General features: G+C 40.5%; 1 protein-coding gene across 2 annotated transcripts in view; it reads left to right on the top strand.

Annotated features, from left to right (window-relative positions):
- LOC136446732 (plexin domain-containing protein 2-like) overlaps window positions 1-19786 on the top strand; it is an 87883-nt gene that overhangs the window by 51234 nt on the left and 16863 nt on the right. For both annotated transcript variants that reach the window (XM_066445263.1, XM_066445264.1), the window contains exons 2-4: window positions 14061-14158; window positions 18436-18573; window positions 18940-19009. In XM_066445263.1, coding sequence (XP_066301360.1) covers window positions 14061-14158; window positions 18436-18573; window positions 18940-19009 — 306 coding nt within the window. The remainder of the gene's footprint in view (window positions 1-14060; window positions 14159-18435; window positions 18574-18939; window positions 19010-19786) is intronic.

Here is a 19786-nt window from a genome sequence, read left to right on the forward strand (position 1 = left end):
GGACCACTCATCAGTTGGATTGACAGTTATCTAAGAAACAGGTCACAGCGTGTAGTCATTGACGGCCAGTCTTCTGCCTGGGACATGACCAACGCTGGTGTTCCACAGGGGTCAATATTAGGCCCATTATTCTTTCTCGTTTATATAAATGACATTGTAAATGACCTTATTTCCCTCCCATTCCTATTTGCCGACGACAGCTCCCTTCTTCAAATTGTAGACAACCCTTTTGATTCTGCTGCCTGTTTAAACGCCGACCTGTCCAGAATTCATGCTTGGGCCACCCAGTGGCTCATGGAGCTAAATCCACAAAAATCAGAAGAAATGTGCTTCTCAGCCAAAAGAGATCCCCTTGTTCACCCACCCCTCTTTCTTAACAACAGTGTGATAAAGTCAGTCGATATCCATAAACATATTGGAGTTATACTGAGCTCCAACATGTCCTGGAATTCCCACACTAATTACATTATAACCAAGGTATCCAAAAGTATTGATCTCTTTAGCGGCCTAAAATTCAAACTGCCTCGTCATATCCTCGAAACTTTATATAAATCATATATACGCCCCTGTCTTGAGTACGGCGACGTCATTTGGCACGGTACAACAGCCGAGCAAATTGAACGCATACAATATCACTGTGCCCTTGTTGTAACAGGCGCCATCAAGGGGTCTTCTTACTTGGCAACTAGGAACGAACTTGGTTGGGAAACACTGTCAGACAGAAGACACCTTCATAGATTATGTTTGTTCTATAAAATTGTAAATGGTCAAACCCGAAACTACCTGTCTCAACTAGCACCCACACCTATCCTCTCATCATGTTCATACGAATTGCGTAATAGGATGAACTTAAAACCTCTAAATTATTCAACAAATCGTTTTGCCAGGTCCTTTGTTCCGTAGTCGACGCACCACTGGAACAACCTCGATTTGTCAACTCGCTCTTTAAACTACTGTCAATTTCGAACTGTTCTCCTAAAAACCATACGACCTGTTAAGCTCAACTATTTTAGCCATGGCCCTCGCCTTTCCTGTGTTCACCTATTACGCCATCGCATTGGCACCTGTAGTCTAAACCACAGTCTCTTTACTCGAGGATTGCTAAACAGCCCAGCATGTAACTGCGGGTGCCAACGCGAAACAGTACCACATTATTTACTCCACTGCCCTATGTACAATGCCCAACGCTCAACCCTCCTCGGCAAACTCTCCAGGCTCTTAGGACACACCCTTAACTTCCCATCATTATCGGACAACGCTAAAGTTTCCATTTTACTCCGTGGTAGTCCTTCACATTCATCTGTTGTTAACTCCAATATTCTATTAACAACCCAAAACTTCATCACTACAACTAAGCGTTTTTAAAACACAGTTGTCCTGGCATTTTTTGTAATGTGTCCAACTATTTCATCAGTGGGTGGGAAACTGGACTTGCGCTTATCCTTTCTTGTAATATTAAGTACAATGTATTATTTTCTGTCTGATGTGATTTTCCTTTGCTTTTCACTTGTACTTGATTTCTCTCTGTAAAATATGTATGTTTTTTTTATGTAAGGGGTAGCGTCAAAATAAGTCTTGCACTTGAGTGCGCCCCCTTTTGTCACTCTGTATTTCTGTTTAAATGTTTGAATAAGAAAAAGGCTTCCTGGCGGCTTCCTACGGCACTGCACCGAACTTGTATGTGTGTGTCTGTATGTAGGTATGTGAACAGTATAACTCAAGAATCTGCGGCTGGCTCCTCTTGATAGTTTGGTAGGTGGGTAGGGGTCGGAAAAACAAAGATTAAGTTCAATAATGGGCACAAATTGTAAGCAAACTCTGCAATCTAGGGTGATTTTTTCCCTGGGCATGTACCTTTGCGCTTGGTGATGATAATGATAGAGTCATTCCCTGCCTCCTAGCGGCTTCTTATGGTACTGCAGAAGTTAGGCCACAACATGTAAATTGTATGGCAGCAGCGCGCTTTGATTTTAGCCTGATCTCGAAAAAAAAAATTTGCCGGCGGATCATTCTGCGCCTATTAACTAAGTTATTATAAGGTAAGTTAGAAACTACAGTTGTAAGGAAAGGGGGCTACGTCATTGGTACGCAATACACGTTGGTCAAAGGGAACTGACTTTTGTTCACTTCTCTCAGTCACTGTCAGGCCACAAAAGTGTTGGCCTGTGTGATCTAGGTCAATGTAAACGTTACGTATTTTTTTCTGTACTTTAAAACAGTGAACTGTTGTATTTTGATCTAATCATAAATGTAGTAATTTTCAAGCACCGTTTTAAAGGCACTTATCGTCGGCTGTGAGGGAATATTGCATTCAGGAATAAATGTCTGTTGGGTTTGCTATTTGCATTATCGCGTCAATTCTTATTACAAGGTTTATGGTCTCTCAATCTAAAATTTAGACATCTTATTGTACTGCCCACATTGTCTATTTTTTCGCTCTTGCATTGAAATTGGAGTACAAAAAAAAAGGTATACAACTTTACCCCAACTCCAGACTCCTGACTTTAAATCTTATCCAAATTCCTTGTAATTATTCATTTTAAAGTTAATCTGATTTTTAAAAATCTCAATTATGCAGCAAAGGAAGGGACGGGGGTGTCCCGTAAAAGAAAGTATTTATCATTTTAAACACAGCATCTGCTACAACTAAAAGCAGCAGGCATCCCATATCTGCTGTTCCAGAGTTAATGTCAACAATCCCTTCCAATAGTTTTTTTTGGCGACGCCTCAGGAGCGGAGCCTATTGTATAGTACTGCTTTCGGTTTGCCAAATATTCTAGGATTTCCGCGAACGCATTCCCTAGGGAATTAGTTTTTGGCAACGCCTTACAGGTATGGCCTTTTCTATAGCAAGGACGAATGCCACTGCATACGGCATAGAAAAGGCGCTAGTTAGTATACACTTTTACAGCTGTTTATCGATGTTTGAAATAAACTTTCTGGATGTTGCAATATATACCCATCCATCACAGCTGTTTCTCAATGTCTTAAACGTTTTTGGTTTTTGTTATCATGAATAACATGCTTGGACAGGCTCTTCTTTTATTGTCATGAGAAAGTTTGATTTTGAAAGGTAAATAAGTCACAGCTTTAAAGAAGATGTCCGGATTTTTGCAAAAAGCAGCAACAACAATATGTCACTGCTTTTGATTGTTTTTTCTTAGAAGCTTTGCTTCATTCAATAAAAAAAGAAATGCTTGACATGTTACCAAGGCATAATTCGAGTTCTTTTAGCTGCATCTTTGAAGCTTCGAAAGACTAACATAGTCAGGATAAAGAAAGGACACAGAGAAAAGGATTTCAGTACACTGGGCACGGGAGACTTTAAAGACGGACTGACTATGACTACGTGATACTGGCTATGCTGACATCAGTCTTAACTGAGGTTCCCTGCCGCTTCTCTGACTGAACATGTTAACATTGCCGTTAGCATGTTAACATGTTTTTATATTCCGTCTTAACAGACAGACCTAAACAGACAGATCTCCGTAGATCGCCTATTGAGCTTCACTGTATAGTGGACTAAACCTGGCATACTATTCACTCTATTTGGCCGATTTCTACTATTTTACCAGCGATCGCGCGGAGCCTGGTAGAGGCTAAAAATTACCTGCTAACTCCACAGAACATTGCTTACTGCATCTTTCTGTGAATGCCTTTGTAGTCCACTTCAGTAAAGAATATCACAAAGGAAAACACATTTTGGGAATCATGGCACATCAATAACAGAAAACTGTGTCAGTAATTACAAGATTAAGTGTTCCGAGTTGATCAGGTGTTGCACTAGTACTCGTATCTTCTTGCTAGTTGGTGAGAGCGTGCAATCGTATCACAGCTTTCGTACATACTGATTATTACAATATTCGTTTGGGGTTTTCAATTTAATTTATGTACATCCACCCCTAGCCTGTGTTTACAGAAGCTCTCCCTGGCGGAGGTTAATGGCCCCCTCTTGGGAGCGGTATCGTCGGGCCGGCCGCTAGGAGCGCGAAGTAGTCAGGCTACATCCACCCCAGGTTTGTTTAGAACAGTCATCGGCCAGGTTAATAACCTTGTGTACGATTTTGATATGCATATACAATTGATTACTACTATATACACACAATATACATAATGAAATAGACAAAATATTAGTATATCCGTGGTATAAACATGTTCAAGTCAGTCCGTAATATTTATTTGTAACTGGCTTCAGGTTTTGTCTCGCTGTAGCAACGGTTGTAGCAACGCAATCTATTGGCTTCAAATCGTGGCTCTGCTACAGATCTGGTTCTTTCTCGTTCCCTTCTTTTTGTCGACGACGCTTGTTGTGTGGCTCCCCTCGCGATCGGTCCCGACGTTACGGATGCATGGACGTCTGTTACGGATTCCCCTAGGGATGCAGCTCGTCTCACCGACATCCAGTAGAAGGTCTCGATCTGCCAACCTCCCCTACATAGGTATCTCTGTGTAGAATGTGGCAGGAACATCTCGTCGTCATCGCTCTCGTCCCGTAAGCTAGGTCGGCCTGTGCAGGTATAAAGACGGAAACAATCGGTGGAGCTGGCGACCACAGCGGTTTGATCTGATTTCTAGCTACCAAAATCAGTTAACAAACTGTTTAAAAGAAGCTATAGCAGCCATCCTTAGTATCCCTACAAATATTCCATTGTGTGAAACCGTCAAATTATGAAATCTTTAAAACTCTATCGGCACTTATATGCTTATGAAATCACAATAAAGGACTATTCCAAAATTACCCCAATAAATTTTCATCGTCGTTGTTCGGCTGCATGTGTTCTACGTGAACTAAGTCGCCATTTAGATGGTCGTCACAGCATTTATGTTGCAGAATCTTACATTCAGGAGCTGCTGTAGAAAAAAACACAAGGAACAAGGATTAATATTGTAATACTCTTCTTTTGTCTTTATTGCCTATACATACCGTGTAACTAACCAGTTCCTAGAAATTTTCTTCCATGACAACCATATTCAACATGTAAACATGTATGGATGTCTATCAGTTTTATGTAGATAAAATTTCTACGTTGCGTTGTTGAACTAACACTTGAAAGCATCTCCAATACAAAGGCTAGACACGTCCTTTATATTGGACATGTTAAAATTAATTTGTCTGCTAGAAGTTTCTCGTTATACGTGATCTTATCCACTTACACAAATTTCTGCAACTTCGAAAAATCAATGCACACCCACTATCCATGGGTTACTGAACTGTTTTTTTCTATTCGAATATACATAAATACATAAATACCAACATACACATTTACAATTCCACAAATAAACACAGTTACATATTGTTGCAGGGGCCATTCCCACTGGCTTTTTTCGCTAGGGTGTGCTCCCTAATTACATATATCTACAGGGGTCATTCCCACTGGCTTTTTTTGCACTAGGGTGTGCTCCCTAGTTACATATATCTACAGGGGTCATTCCCACTGGCTTTTTTGGCTAGGGTGTGCTCCCTAGTTACATATATCTACAGGGGTCATTCCCACTGGCTTTTTTGGCTAGGGTGTACTCCCTAGGACTTTTTTGACAGGGGTGTTTCATCCCCCCTGGATTTTCTGTGCTAGGGTTTCTTCCCTAGGACCTTTGTGCAGGGATGTCATCCCTGGGTTTCTGTGCAGGGTTTTCCTTCCCTGTGTTTTGAATATAGGACACAATCCTTTGCTTTTATTACAAGTTTTACAAAAGTTTATAAAATACATTTATAAATTAAACATATCTACATGTAAAACATTACACACTTTACACATTCAAATCATAATAACGGTTATACAGGCACAGAAGAAAATAAGACAAAAAGTACATTATCATCATATCAAACATTAGATGTGAGAACAAGCGTATATAAAGAAACAACAGAAACATTCATGCATCAGTACAAATACACCAATACCATGAATCACAACAACGAAAACAAGCAACAGGGAGATACATTTTAAAAAAAACATTACAAATTTACAAATACACAAAATCAGGCTACAATACTTACTGTTACAACACCAGCCTTACAAAACATTAGATTACGAGAGATTACAACATTCTCATATAGACAACACCAGGTTTACACAAGACATCATCCCTACACGTACAAGGGCACAATAACATTCTTGGGTGCGATAAACAACTTACACCAGATCTACATACACAAAAACATTAGTTGGTTGACATTTCCACGAACAACACTCACACCAAGCGAGTAACAGACTCAAAAACAAAGAGTAAACCAACACAACAATCACAATTACAATCATGATCACTTTTACAGCTTTACATTGAATACTGAACTGTTGCCATATTGGGATATTTGTGTCGGCTGAGATATAAACAGGATATCTATGAATCTGTAAGTTTGCAAGAAATATCTCAATGTCGAAAAAATCAAGACTCATCACCTCTCTTTTAAATCGTATTAGAAGTTTGCACAAATTAAACGACAGGCGAAGAAACCATTTCTTGGCAGGTAAAGTCTAACACGGTAAAATTTAAACTAATTATAATCAGGTATATGGTGGACAAAGGGTGCTACCAAATCAGTTTTCCACTACGCAGTGTGCAAGGCATTTAGAAGGCATATCGTTTGTAACCACTGTGTTCGAAAATAGAATTAATGTAGACTGTTATTACTCCACGATATAACGGGGTGATCGAACACAGAAACGGAAAAGTCTATGTGTACAGAAACATATGCGCCGTGCAAAAGGTTGAGACCTGAAATTTTACTGACCTTTAGACCGTTGTCTTCGCTGTCGGTCTGTCCAGCTCTTTGTCAAAAGGTGTGGGCCGTTTACTGGCCTTTTCCTCGGCTTCATACGGATGGAGGTCAATATTAAGTCCATGGATGCCGCAGGTGCATTTTCTTCTCATCTTTGCTATCTTGAGAAGTGCCGAGCCACTAGGGTTCCCCTTTTTGTTCTTGAGGGCCTGGTTTTCGGAATCAAACCCAGAGTGACGATGGATTTTGAACAATGGATCAAACTTCACAATGGCCACATGGCATCCTAAAAGCTTGATTAATTGGTCAACCGCCGTCGGCTCTGCCCTGTTGCGTGCTGCTGGTCAGCGGTTGGTTGCGCCCTGCTGTGAGTTACGCCCCGCTGTCGGCGGTTGGTTGTGCCCTACTGTGAGTTACGCCCCACTGCCGGCGATTGGTTGCGCCCTGCTGTGAGTTACGCCCCGCTGTGGCCGATTGGTTGCGCCCTGCTGTAAGTTACGCCCCGCAGTGGCCGATTGGTTGCGCCCTGCTGTGGGCGGTCTAGAAAGTCCCACCCTAATACGAGTATCCCACCTGGATGCCAGATGGTAATACACACAAAGACCGAGAGAGAAACTCATGTTCCGCTTTCAAACCAAAGGTCTAACTGAGGGGATTTGTATTAAAAAATCATTGCAATTCGCTGACATGTTGTCATGTCCTGGAGCTAGCTCAGTAGCTGGCCTGTTCAGGTCCTGAAAGAATTCTGGCATCCAGGCTATATAGGAATGCTTTCTTTTTGCATACCCCAACCGGTTTTTGTTGTGTTTCTAATGCCGTGTAGTAAGTGTGTGTCTGTGTTCTTCCACATACTAGTTCATATTCTGGCAAACATAACTCATGACATGCAAGAAGCTACGGATAAAGCACGTTGAAATTATTAACCTTTCTCCACAATCCCTATGTTGATGTTGGTAAGCTAAGATTATATAGACATCTCAAATCTGTGTACGCCATGGAGAATTATCTACAAAGCAAAGACTTAGACATAAAATCAGCTATATATAAACGCAGAGTAAGCGCACATACATTAGAAGTAGAAAGAGGTAGATACAGACGGTTACCTGTTAACGAGAGAATATGTGAACAATGCACAGGAAAAGCGGTGGAAGATGAATTGCACTTTATTTGCCATTGCCCACATTACAGCACCGAAAGAGACAAACTATTTAACCTAGTCAGCAAAATTGTTCTCAGCTTTCAATATCGCATAGACCTACAAAAAACTGCCTTTCTGTTAACACCGGCCAATGCATATATCTCCCAAAACGTAGGAAATTTCATATTCCACTGCACACAAAAAATAAATCAAACCCAATAGCAACCGTTTAGATTAGAAGTAGCTCTAGTTGACGACTTTTACTTTGTGTTTATTTCATTACTGTGTTCTTATTATTACCTTCATCTCATTTCAACGTATTCTTGCAATTAGCCTCCAGGCATGAATTTGCAATAAACCTATTATTATTATCATTATCATTATTATTAATCACGATTTATAATTTATTAGGTTCACTGTTCACAATGTCTGATCGGTAAAACAACTTTGAAACACTAACTGTGCGACGTGTCAGCAGTTGACCCTGATCATATAAGCTCTTCTCTCCGAAAATTTCGCCAAATTCATCCCGCGTTATTTCTTCCGTAAACGTTTCTGCTTCTCTTATTGCGTTCTGTTGGTATGTGGTCTTACAAACAGGTAGCACACGGAGGATTTCAGGCCGCAACAGCCAAAAGATATTCTGGTGCGGAAACAGTAAAACTACAGAAAAGTCTTATGGGATTCGTTCATAGCAGAGGCACAGAAAAGTTCTTCACTACAGAGCACTGTGCATGTTTTGATAGACAAGTTCTGTAACCAAGAACTTTTAAGAGGGCAATGTCATAATTGGTTTCCGTAATGAGAGTTGGACTTAAAAACGCACATGTAGTGAATAGATAGAAAAAATAGAAAATATTTTATTCTCCTATGGAACTAAAGTTGAGTGCGCACATGTGCTTGTACGCGAAAGTTTGAACATATCCCTCCGCCGCTGGAGTCAGCTGTAATGCAGTGCTATTAGTATACCATTAAATAAATGACAGAAAAATAAACGTTATCCTGGTAATTACCGAAAAATTATATTGCAATCTGGGAATCATCTTATTAGTTTGAAAACGAATACAAAATCAATATTCAATAAGCTTTGAATATGTCTTGCACTTCTTTCTGGCGGCGTCTATGTACAATCTGTCCAAGATGATATTCGGTCCGATTCCCGTGGGGACAAGGTACTGTAATTCTTGTTCCTTTCACTGTAACTTTATGTTCACAGCTGTTTTCACGGTCACCTCTGTACCGTGAACTTATCATCACAGTGATAAATATGTTGTTATTATTTATGATTCCTTCACACATCCGTTCTGTAAATCACTTGCCGCCACTATGAACTTAAAGTTGAGTGAAAATGTCAATTTTTCGTACACCATCAAATCTTTACTACCGTGAAGATAAAGTGAATTAGGGTTTTAGGGCAGGCGCCTGGACCCCAGCTCAGAATTAAAGAGGGCATTAAAACATTGAAAGCCGTTCTTGGTCGTTTTTTGTGTGTAAAATATTGGCAATTCTGGGGTGGCTATGACAGGTTTGACTTCATACTTGTAGAATTTGTTGACAAAAACTACCTTTCTCCATCTTTTTGTCTTCTGGATCCCCGGGAGATAGTGAAATGGTCGCGAGCGGGCAAATAATGGAATGACTCAAGAGCTCTGGCTCGGGGGTGTATCCTTGGAGAATAGCTGTATAGAACTTCTCGTAATTCTGTTGGATAACAGTCGACAGTACAGGTTAGAATTTGAGAGAAAGTTTTCTTGGTCAGAATCCTGGGATCAAGAAGGTTGCTGAGATAATGACACCTAGTGTCTGTCAACTTCTCCATAGGAATGCATGCATTATAGGGACAAACTGAAATACCCTACTCCCCCTTCTATCTACGTGTATAGTGTATGGTCAGACAGGGGACAGTTCACTAAATGTTCACTAACCCTTCCCTGTAGGATCGACATCAGTTGTTGTGAAACCGATTGGGATCAAAACAAGATGTATGTACCAGATTTTTCCAATTCTTTCGAAGTTAAATTCTGATTTGAATACTGTAAATGCATTTAAGTTTGCGTAGTAATATATTTCGCAGTAGGGGAAACAGTAGACGTGTTCGCGGTGATTTTAAGTTCGCGTTTGAAACAATAGTAGCGCCAAAGTCATAGATGACAGAATTCATGCTATCAATTATAAAAATGTATATTTCAGAAAACAGATACCAATGTCGCAAATGCCAAAGTCAAGTCCAGACTCGAAAAATACTGTATATGTTTTGAAATAACAAAATGAAGAACCTATATTTCTGCATACCATACTCTGTGTTCTTACCACATAGATTTCATAATAAAAGCAACTTTTTTTGGCATTTTTTTCAATAGCACACTCCCATTAGCTGGGTTCCCCAGAGGATGTCATTCATATAATCAAATCAACATGGTCTTATACATACAGCAAATTACTTTCGTCAGTAATGAATTGTCATCGATGGATTTAAAAAAACAAGTGTTTTAACTGCAAACCAGTGACCAAAAAATATGTAGCTATGTAGGTATTTAGGTATCAACTTATCATATGTATCTACAATATTTCACAGGTATACGTAATGACTATTGTTACAAACCCCATAGTTGAATTCAAATGGCAGGGAGTCGGGATGAATTATTACCTTCGCCGAGAATGTTATGCTTTGGGTAGCCTTTATACGTATGTATGTATATATATGTGTGTATGTGTGTGTGTGTGTGTGAACAGCATACTTGGGACAAGTTCTATATTTGAGTGAACTGGAACATGGGGCTTACGGAACGTTGGGATTTCGAAACATAGAGATTTCGGAACATAGTAATTTCGGAACATAGGGCGGTCACCGATGTAAACATGCAGGTCTTGAAGACTAAGTCATCGATCTCAGTATGAGTATATAACGTTACAGCACGATAGATTATGACAAAGTTGTGTTACCAGCCGATTAAAATTTGTCACAAACTGATGCCCAAGTTGAGCCTTTGCTTTTTTTATTACCTGTTTGGCAAGCGATTCAATTCTGTAAAAGGAAAGTAATTTTTCAAGGAACTTACCACGAGGGGGCAGATCTATGAGATTGACGCCATCGGGCTCGAGTTGACTGCATCCCGCGGTGGCTTCTGTGTCGCTCCCGGTGGCATCAGGGTGGGCTGGCTACTTCATTTGAGCTTGGAGTATGCATGCTAAAATGTGGACGTAACTTGAAGACCTGACCTATGTGAAACTGTAAGCGTCTAAGCGTTTGGGACGCGGTCCCTGCGCGTCCCAAGTCGTTCCAAACGGGCAAGGCGCGTTTTGGGCCGCCTCGTCCTCGTCCTCGTATATCTCCTTCGTCGTTTATCTCTTAGTCTACTGATATTTGAACGTTGGGGCACCACACAAGATCTGGCAACTAGTTTTCTTCACCCTTCTCGATTTTCTCCGATACCATCCTCCCATCTTTTCCGTTGTCTACTCTCCGTTCTTCCTCACTGGACGATTTCTTGCATTTATAGCTCATGGCTACTTCCGATAACTGTGACACGTAGCCGTGCCACTTCAGTTTCCTTTTCTTAATTGACCTTTACTGTGTTAAGGAGATCTCCGTACGTTTGCAGTGCTACATGGTTGCGTAAGAAGCAGGGACAGTATCAGGAAGATAATATGCATGTGTTTTACCTTTGCCAAAAAGATTATGTTTCTGATAGCATTTGCAAGTCTGTGTGTACGTGTGTGTGTGTGCGTGTGTTAATGAACAGCATAACTCGAAAAAGCTGAGATGGATTGGATTGATAATTGGTACGGGGAGGGTCTTGATGAGACGTGCACATGATTATTATCTCCATGAAAAATGGAGATATATCATCTCCATGAAAAATGGAGATATATTATCTCCATAAAAATGAGATATAGTTTTGTGTGTGTGTGTGTGTGTGTGTGTGTGTGTGTGTGTGTGTGTGTGTGTGTGTCTGTGTGTGTTTCCGGCGGACTACTGTAGTCAGCATAACTCAAGAGCCACTTGATGGATTACAATGATATTTGGTATGTGGGCGGGTGTTGTGAAGCCGACATTCAAGGTAGATTTTGGGCTCCCTGGTATGTGACCTTGGTACTGCAGCAGAACTTCCGTTTTTCTATCCTTTGACCTGGACATGCTATGGTCCTGATTTTTTGGTGGCAGATAGCTTGTGATGTAATGAAGAATTGGTGTAGGTGTTTGCCCCCTAGCAGCTTGCTCTAGAACTGCAGGGGCGTTATTGTGAAAATCTTCTAAGGAGAATAACTGAACAAAGGAACGACGGATTTCTATGATATTTAGTATGCAGGTAGCTTCAAGTTGATAACTAATGGGGAAAAATCTATATTTGCAGTGTTTTCTCAAACACTCAAGACTCAAATACATGTAACGTATGTAGTTTATGGCAAGTGGAACATCAATCAATTATCGATAATGCAAATAAATTCCTAATTTGCATAATCAATGTAAAAACGCCATTAGCCATCTAAGTGGTAATTGATAGGACTGTCAATATTGCGACCAGTGTAAGTTAGTTACAGGTGTTCATTACCAAACATGCATTATGTAAATGTGTAAGTCATTTGCCTAAACAGAATAGTTCATGGAGACATGAAGTCTCCGGACTCTTGTTGCGATTTGTAACGGTACTACAGCGTAACGTCTAGTTTTGAAATCGCGTGCTCTTGACATGCCATGGTCGTGATTTTTGAGTGCTATATAGCTCATAGCAGACTTTGAAAGAAAATAACTCTGCGTATCCATGCTTTCTGGTATGAAGATAGTTCAAATGATGTTTTAGTTCATTAAGTTGTGATTATGCATTTCAGAATCTAATTTGCATAATTACTGAGAAACTTTACAAACCCGCTGCGTTCAAGGATTGGACTATCCAAACATGTGATATGTTATTGAGAAAGATAGGGACATGTATTGCTGCAAAATTATCACAGTGGAGACTTAATTTGCATAATTAAGTTGAAAATACTATTGTTCCACATTTCTACTTAACGGAAACTTTATATTTGTGGCACTTGAATGTTTCGTGAAGGTTAACATAGTAAGATATAAATCATGCAAATGAGGACCTACTTTGCATAATCCTCACGTCGCCGGTGTGTTTTTTAAACACCACTCTTGTTTCTTCTAATGAAGACAATTTAGATTCACATTGCCCCTTCACTTGCAGAATTCTGCAACAACAAATGACAAAGTCATCAATCTATGATTAGATTGAAGAACCCATTAGCTGCAATACATTTATGTTAAATTAATTAAAATGTATGAGGAAAATGAATTCTGCTGCTCTGGCGTTGACACCTGTAGGTATTTCTGGTGATGTTAGGGTTTGTAAATCCCTTTATGTCATAGGTGAAATTTACTTTTTAATTCTGGGGTGACTTCGTTGACTTTGGAGTGCTAATTGCAATATTTCATGTACGTCCAGTACATGAATTTGCAAGTGAACAGTACTAAAACGTGTGATCAAATATTCATTGCAGTCAATAAGATTATCAATTTTTTCGAACACCTTAGAAGAATACTTAGGGGATTCATTATGTTTACATTACAAAATCCGAACTAACAATAGTGCATTTACTATCGCAGTCGGATTTAGATTGGTAGATATCAAGGTTGATATTGTTTTGGACCAAATGGCTGTAACCCCTTGATTGAAGGTCCGCTCATTCTGCTTTGTCCTTAGACAATCATGAGTGCGTTTTACAAATGACATGATAAGGATTGTCTTCGAGCAGTAAAATAAATTACTCTTTGCTTAAGAGAATGACAGAGGCCATTACAGTTATGACTAGAGGCATAGACCTGTTACCTTTTCTTCCTGACAGTTATAATGAGGCCGGATACAATGCTAACAATCTGGTGAACCTCACATCTGTCAAAATACATGTGTAGTCACTGATTCTCTGTATCTGTATCTTTGAAGTCGATATGATCGCCCCAAGTCCGGGCTTTGATGTAACACATCACTTTGCAGGCACGCGGGGCGGGTGCAGCTGGTTATGCAAAATATACCTGTCTTTGAGGGGAACAGAGAAGCGAAAATCCTAGTGTCATGTTATTAACAATCATGTGACTATTGAGTTTCGTATAAAAACTGATGTGCATGCACGCACGTTTCTTCAAAGTCTTGCTTCTCTAGATCTACTGCCCATGACATTAAAAGTTTCACACGTATGTTTCAGATAAAGAGACAGCTGATCGCTTCCGGAGGAATGCACAGACGCAGCCGCCCACGCCCACATCGAACGTGCCGCAGACAGTCGGACCAACTGTAGAAGAGGTATTTTTGCGACATTATTTTGATTTGTCCTCCTGACCAATTCTATAATACATATACGTTTTATACAACTTTAAATCTATCCTACTCTAATGATAATGTTAGCGGTTGAGAAATGCATCAAGAGCAAAATTTCTACTGTCTTACGATGGTACGATTTCCAACAAAACCATAGTTCTAATACATATTCACTAGGTACATTGACTATGTCCTTACCAGTACATTAAGTATGTCCTTGCCGTAAGAATATGACTGTTCTGATAATTAGCAGAACGCTCGGCTAAAAAGTAGTCCAAAAATGAACATTTTTAGCTCTTGTGCCCTAACATCACGCCTGAATAACCTGAGATAAAGTATAGGCATGCCTTGGACATATACCACTATGAAGGTAATGACTTTTTTTCAGCATACCTTACTCTAATGATTAAATTTGGCAATTTGTTTGTGATTTCTTGACATTTTTTGTCATTTGTACATGTTTGGCTCCTGCGCCCTAGTTTTACACCGAAATGACCTGGAATTTGGAATTGGCGTGCCTTTGACATATGGGCATAGGACTGATTAGGTTTTTGCATACATTACTTACTTACTTTACTTTACTTTGGTCGAGCCCCTACTCAAACCAAACTTGAAAGCTTCCTCCACTCTACCGTATCGTCCATCAGGGACTGCATTTCCTTTACTCCAGTAATGTTTGTGGCAGCTCTTAGGGTATCGACGAAGATGCATTTTGGTCTTCCACGGCTTTCCCTTTTGTGGGCTCCTATAACACTAGTCTGGAGGCTATGATATCAGGATGACTAATGCAATGAGCAGCTAATTTCAGTCGTCTTGCTTTTATTTTCTCTGAGACTTGTGGCAGGTCTTGATATAGCTATTCGTTGGTGATTTTTTGCTCCCAGGAGATGTTAAGACACATTCGGAGCATTCATAGGTTCCATTTAGCCTTTTTGTAGAGGATTTGGTGAGTGTCCAAGTTCCACTCCCGTATAGCAAAATAGATTCCACAGTGGCGATAAAGAGTTTCAGTTTGATTTTCCGAGACAACCCAGATTTCCAAATTTTCCTTAGCCTCTCCACGCTAGCGCCTTCTTTACTTCTGTGTCCTTTTCTGAGCTTTCCATATTTGAGCCAAGGTATTTTAAGCTCCTTACTTCCACTCCTGGTTTTGATTGTGATGGGAGCAGTCTCATTGTATGCCATGAGCTTGGTTTTCTTCGCGTTAAGATGTAGTCCTACTATTGCAGATTCATTCTCCATCCGCAAGAGTAATTCTTGTGCTTGTTTGATCTTTTCTGCTCGTAAAGCAATATCATCTGCGACGTCTAGGTCATTGACTACAACAGGGGGGTCCCGACTACCTTAAAGTTCATTTCCTACTCTCAAGTTCAAAGCCGAACTCAGTCTCCCTGTCCCGAAGTGTACAATACTCCAAAATTATTTGTAGACCAAAAATTGCATTTTTGGCTCCTTTGCCCTGGTATAACAACCAAATGACCAGGAAATTTGGTATAGGCACGTCTAAAAAATATACCCAGGAATTTATTAACACTTTTGGTATACACCAATTCATGATGACTTATCTTGCGATTTTTAGCGTTTGGGTGTTTTTTGAGCGTACAACTGAGTATTGACAAAATCTAATACGGAACTGATACGGAATTGCTTATACACATGTGTGATATGGGCTTTATAAAGGGCTAGCCCTACTGACAAAGACAAACCATTAGAAAAATGGAATTTTGACACGGACAGTATAACGAGCACGATTTGCAACATACACAAACACATGCACACAAAACTATTGTATATAAATGATTTAAAATAACATCTATAATGGTATCTAGACCGAGAGGTTAGGGTCAGTGCGTATACATGTATGGGTCGCCTAACAGAAGAGGCAGTCGTGGTGGTGGTGGTGCGACTTTCAGTGGAGAGGGTGACGTTGGTCGGCAGAAGAATGTTCCCTGGCCTCTGGCGGTTTTAGTGAGTTTAGCTGTCGGGTGGTCACTGATCATGAGAGAATAACTCAATGGCAGATGCGCGAGATTTGGGTACCAGGGTTTGAAGGTGTGGAGGACAGTGTCCGTTAAGGAGCTTGTACAGAGTGGTGGCGGTGCGGAGTCTTCGTCGGAACTGAAGAGACGGAAGGGAAAGTTGGGTGTAGAGAGTTCGGTACGAGGAATACGGGAGTCTATGTTGCCCGCTGATCAGGCTGGCGGTTTGGTATTGAACTGATTCCAGTTTCGTTGATGAAGGTTAGACATCCAGGTAGTAAGATACGCCAAAAATAATTACTCAAGCAACTGGATAAAATTTTGAAATTTCTAAATTCCATCCAGTTGCTTAAGTAATTATTTTTGGCGTGATTCCAGTTTCTTTTCGTCGCTATTGGTGAGTCCTGCCCAGAAGATATCGGTATACTCTAGTCCTAGTCTTGTAATTGTTTTTGTACAGTGTGGAGAGGATGTTCATTGATACTTTCTTTGCACGCAGCAAGCCCTTGACTTACTGGATGTTATCATGTGATAGGACGAGGGGAGTGTGTTTGTTAGGGTGGCACCTAGATGTTTGTAGCTTGTGACGACTTGTAGGTCAGTTCCGCCTAGAGTGATTTGAGCGGGGTGTCGTTGGAGGGCTCGAGTTGTGACGAACATCACCCTGCAATTATCTTTGTTTGCTTCGAGATTGCACTGTGTCGGCCAATGAAATACTGAGCGGAGGCCACTGTTGAGAGAGGTGATTATGCGTAGGGCAGATCGGTTGCTAGTTGGCAGTGATGTGTATTTGGCGAACAGGTTTGGATCGCACTGTGTACAGCTGGAGGTTAGGTCTTTATGTAGAGGATGATGAAGGTGGGTCCGAGTACAAAACCTTGTGTAACACCGGCAAGAGGAGATTTCCATTCGGATGTCCCACCACTCGTTGGCGTCTTTCATGTAGGTACCTATGAAACCAGTCGAGCATGGGTCCACGTATTCCATGTGCACGTAGTTTGGTTAGAAGTCTTTTGTGCCAGACCTTATCGAACGCTTTCCGCAGGTCATGGAACACACATCCCACTATTTCTCCTCGGTCCATAGCCCTGGTCAACGCATTTACCAGGCGGACCAGTCTTATCACGTGACTTGATGTTATTGAATGAATGAATGAATGAAGACCTTTATTGTACACACATACCCACTGGGTTTAGTACAGGTCACAACAGAAAACATAACAGTTTGAAAGTACGTATATATATATATACATTACAATGATAAGCTAACTCTAATCTAATGGTTACGTTAATTTGGCCTCTTCTCGCTTCTTGGTAATATTGTAAATATACGTACAGGTGTGTTTTATAATAGAGGGTTTACCTAAAGTCATTAGAAATATGAATTGTTCCTCTTTGCAAAGATGTATAAAATGGGGAAAGCTACATTGAATAAGTTTATAAAGCGCAGCTCTCTCTTCGTTGTATAAACTACATTCTACTAAAAAGTGCTGCTCGTCTTCTATCCTATTTAAATTGCAATGTCTACATATACGTTGTTCTAGGGGAGTGCGGTCATGACGTCCGGTTTCAATGTGAAGTCTGTGACAGCTGATACGGAGTTTTGTGACTGCGGTCCTATGCCGTATATTTTCGAGGCTTAGATACTTTTCTTCGTCATATGTGGACTTGAACAATCTGTAGGATCTCAGTTTGTTTTTAGCTGATCCACCTTTGTTATCATTGTGTATTTCTTTTAGGAAAGTTTGAAAGTGAATATCTTTCAAGCGTTGATTGATGGAATTAATGATTTGGGACGTATCTGTGTTTGGGGATAAAGAGCAATGCCAGATGTAGCCGAAACCGCACTCCTCTAGGGACTTCCGAACTCCTGACGCCCAACATTTGGCTCCAGTTTTGTCTAAGTCCATCTGACAAGCGAGAGCATCTAACTGAAAACTGTCGGCAGGCACTTTCAGACGAAGTCTTAAAAGATGTTTGATGGCGTTTAGGGAGGCCTCCACTTGAATGGGAAACCTACCTAGTTCCGCCCTTGCAGCGAGGCCGCACGCCGTTATTATCACCTCATATTTTGTTCGTACCTGGTCACGTTTTCAACCGCATTCATGCCCATACCAATTACATTCTAAACAAAAGCAGTTTGCGTTCATTTTTTACACGCTAACTGACCGAATACGCTCACTACAGTGCAAGCTATGCTGCAGAAACACCGGTCCGCTGTAGAAATCTCCAGTCTTTAAACTGTATGCAGACTGACGTTTTGTGTTTCTTATTATCATACCAGACTCGCCATCAGTACTACATATCCCAGTACTACCCGAGTTTTCCTCCCGGTGGTACGTTCCGGGAGGACCTGACGAGGGGGGATGTGAGGACTGTGGTGAGACATGGGTCACCGTCCGTACATCACAGGCAAGACAAGGTACACATTTGCGATGTTTGTTTTCTTTCCAGTTCTGAGCTAATTCGATAGAGATGATTTATTGCATTAAATGCTATGTTCACTGGTCGTCTGTTGTAAGAACACGAAGGCGGTCGTCACGCATTCACCCCCTTCCAAATTACCTTCATTTCTATTTTTCATCTGGAGAGATTAGATGGTAGTCTAATGATCCCCACATCGAAGATTCTTCACTTCACACTATCTAGCAATGTTCTGTATGTCAAACAGTAATGAAATGATATAATCTTTATTACTTAATTACATTATTGTTACCTTAACCATCTGGCAGCTTATCGTATTTTGAAGGTACGAATCTTCAACCCATTCTGTTAAATTGTTATGCAGCCAGTCGGACTGTCGTTTGATTTCAAGTTCTACGGACATTACGTCAGGAACATTTCCATCTCAACGAGTGGTAAGCTCTGCCATAAATGGCCTATTTATCCGAAACTTTACAGGTAGGTACATAGTGGTGCACGGTGGAAACTTTGAAGGTCTCGGCAATTTCATGGTCAATATCAGAACGCAATAGTTGCAGCAGCAGTAACTGGTATTTGTAAGAGAGAGGGAGCAGATGAGATTGGCTATAAAATTCTGATGAAGTCTGAATTGCACGTCCCTGATTGTAAAAACTGAACATAGAGAAATTTCGTGACTGGATTTGCATTCCGTCGGCTTCTGCTCTATTGTGTATCATTATTCCCGGGTGAGTGACATTAAAACGGTTATAATCTAAGAAATGGACCGATAAACATTCGCGTGTGATTCTGAGCGTAATGTGTGTTTCTATCACCCAGCAAACCTCATGGCTTTGTCTTTTGATCAATAGTATTGCAATCTCTTATGGCAAGTAATCATTCATACCAAAGTAACCATTCGCACGCTATCGGGATAGTCTTCCAATTGTATCATGAATATCTTATAGTAAACCCTATCTTTGCTTAGTTTTGACAACAATATGACAAGGTTCAATGCAGACAGTTTTTGCTATATTCTGACGGCGGTGTCAAATAATCTTTGATGTTGGATTAACATTTAGTCAATGACTTTTTGTGAGGGTTGGTTAATTAATCGAAACACTGTGATTTCCAATAAAGTTATCTTGTATCTTATATCTTGTATCTTGAAACTTCCACATTGAACAGGTCGATGCATGTCGACCTGAGTTTGTCTGAGTCACAGTTTAAAAGCG

This window comes from Branchiostoma lanceolatum, chromosome 13 (genome assembly GCF_035083965.1).
Source record: "Branchiostoma lanceolatum isolate klBraLanc5 chromosome 13, klBraLanc5.hap2, whole genome shotgun sequence".
Taxonomy (NCBI): domain Eukaryota; kingdom Metazoa; phylum Chordata; class Leptocardii; order Amphioxiformes; family Branchiostomatidae; genus Branchiostoma; species Branchiostoma lanceolatum.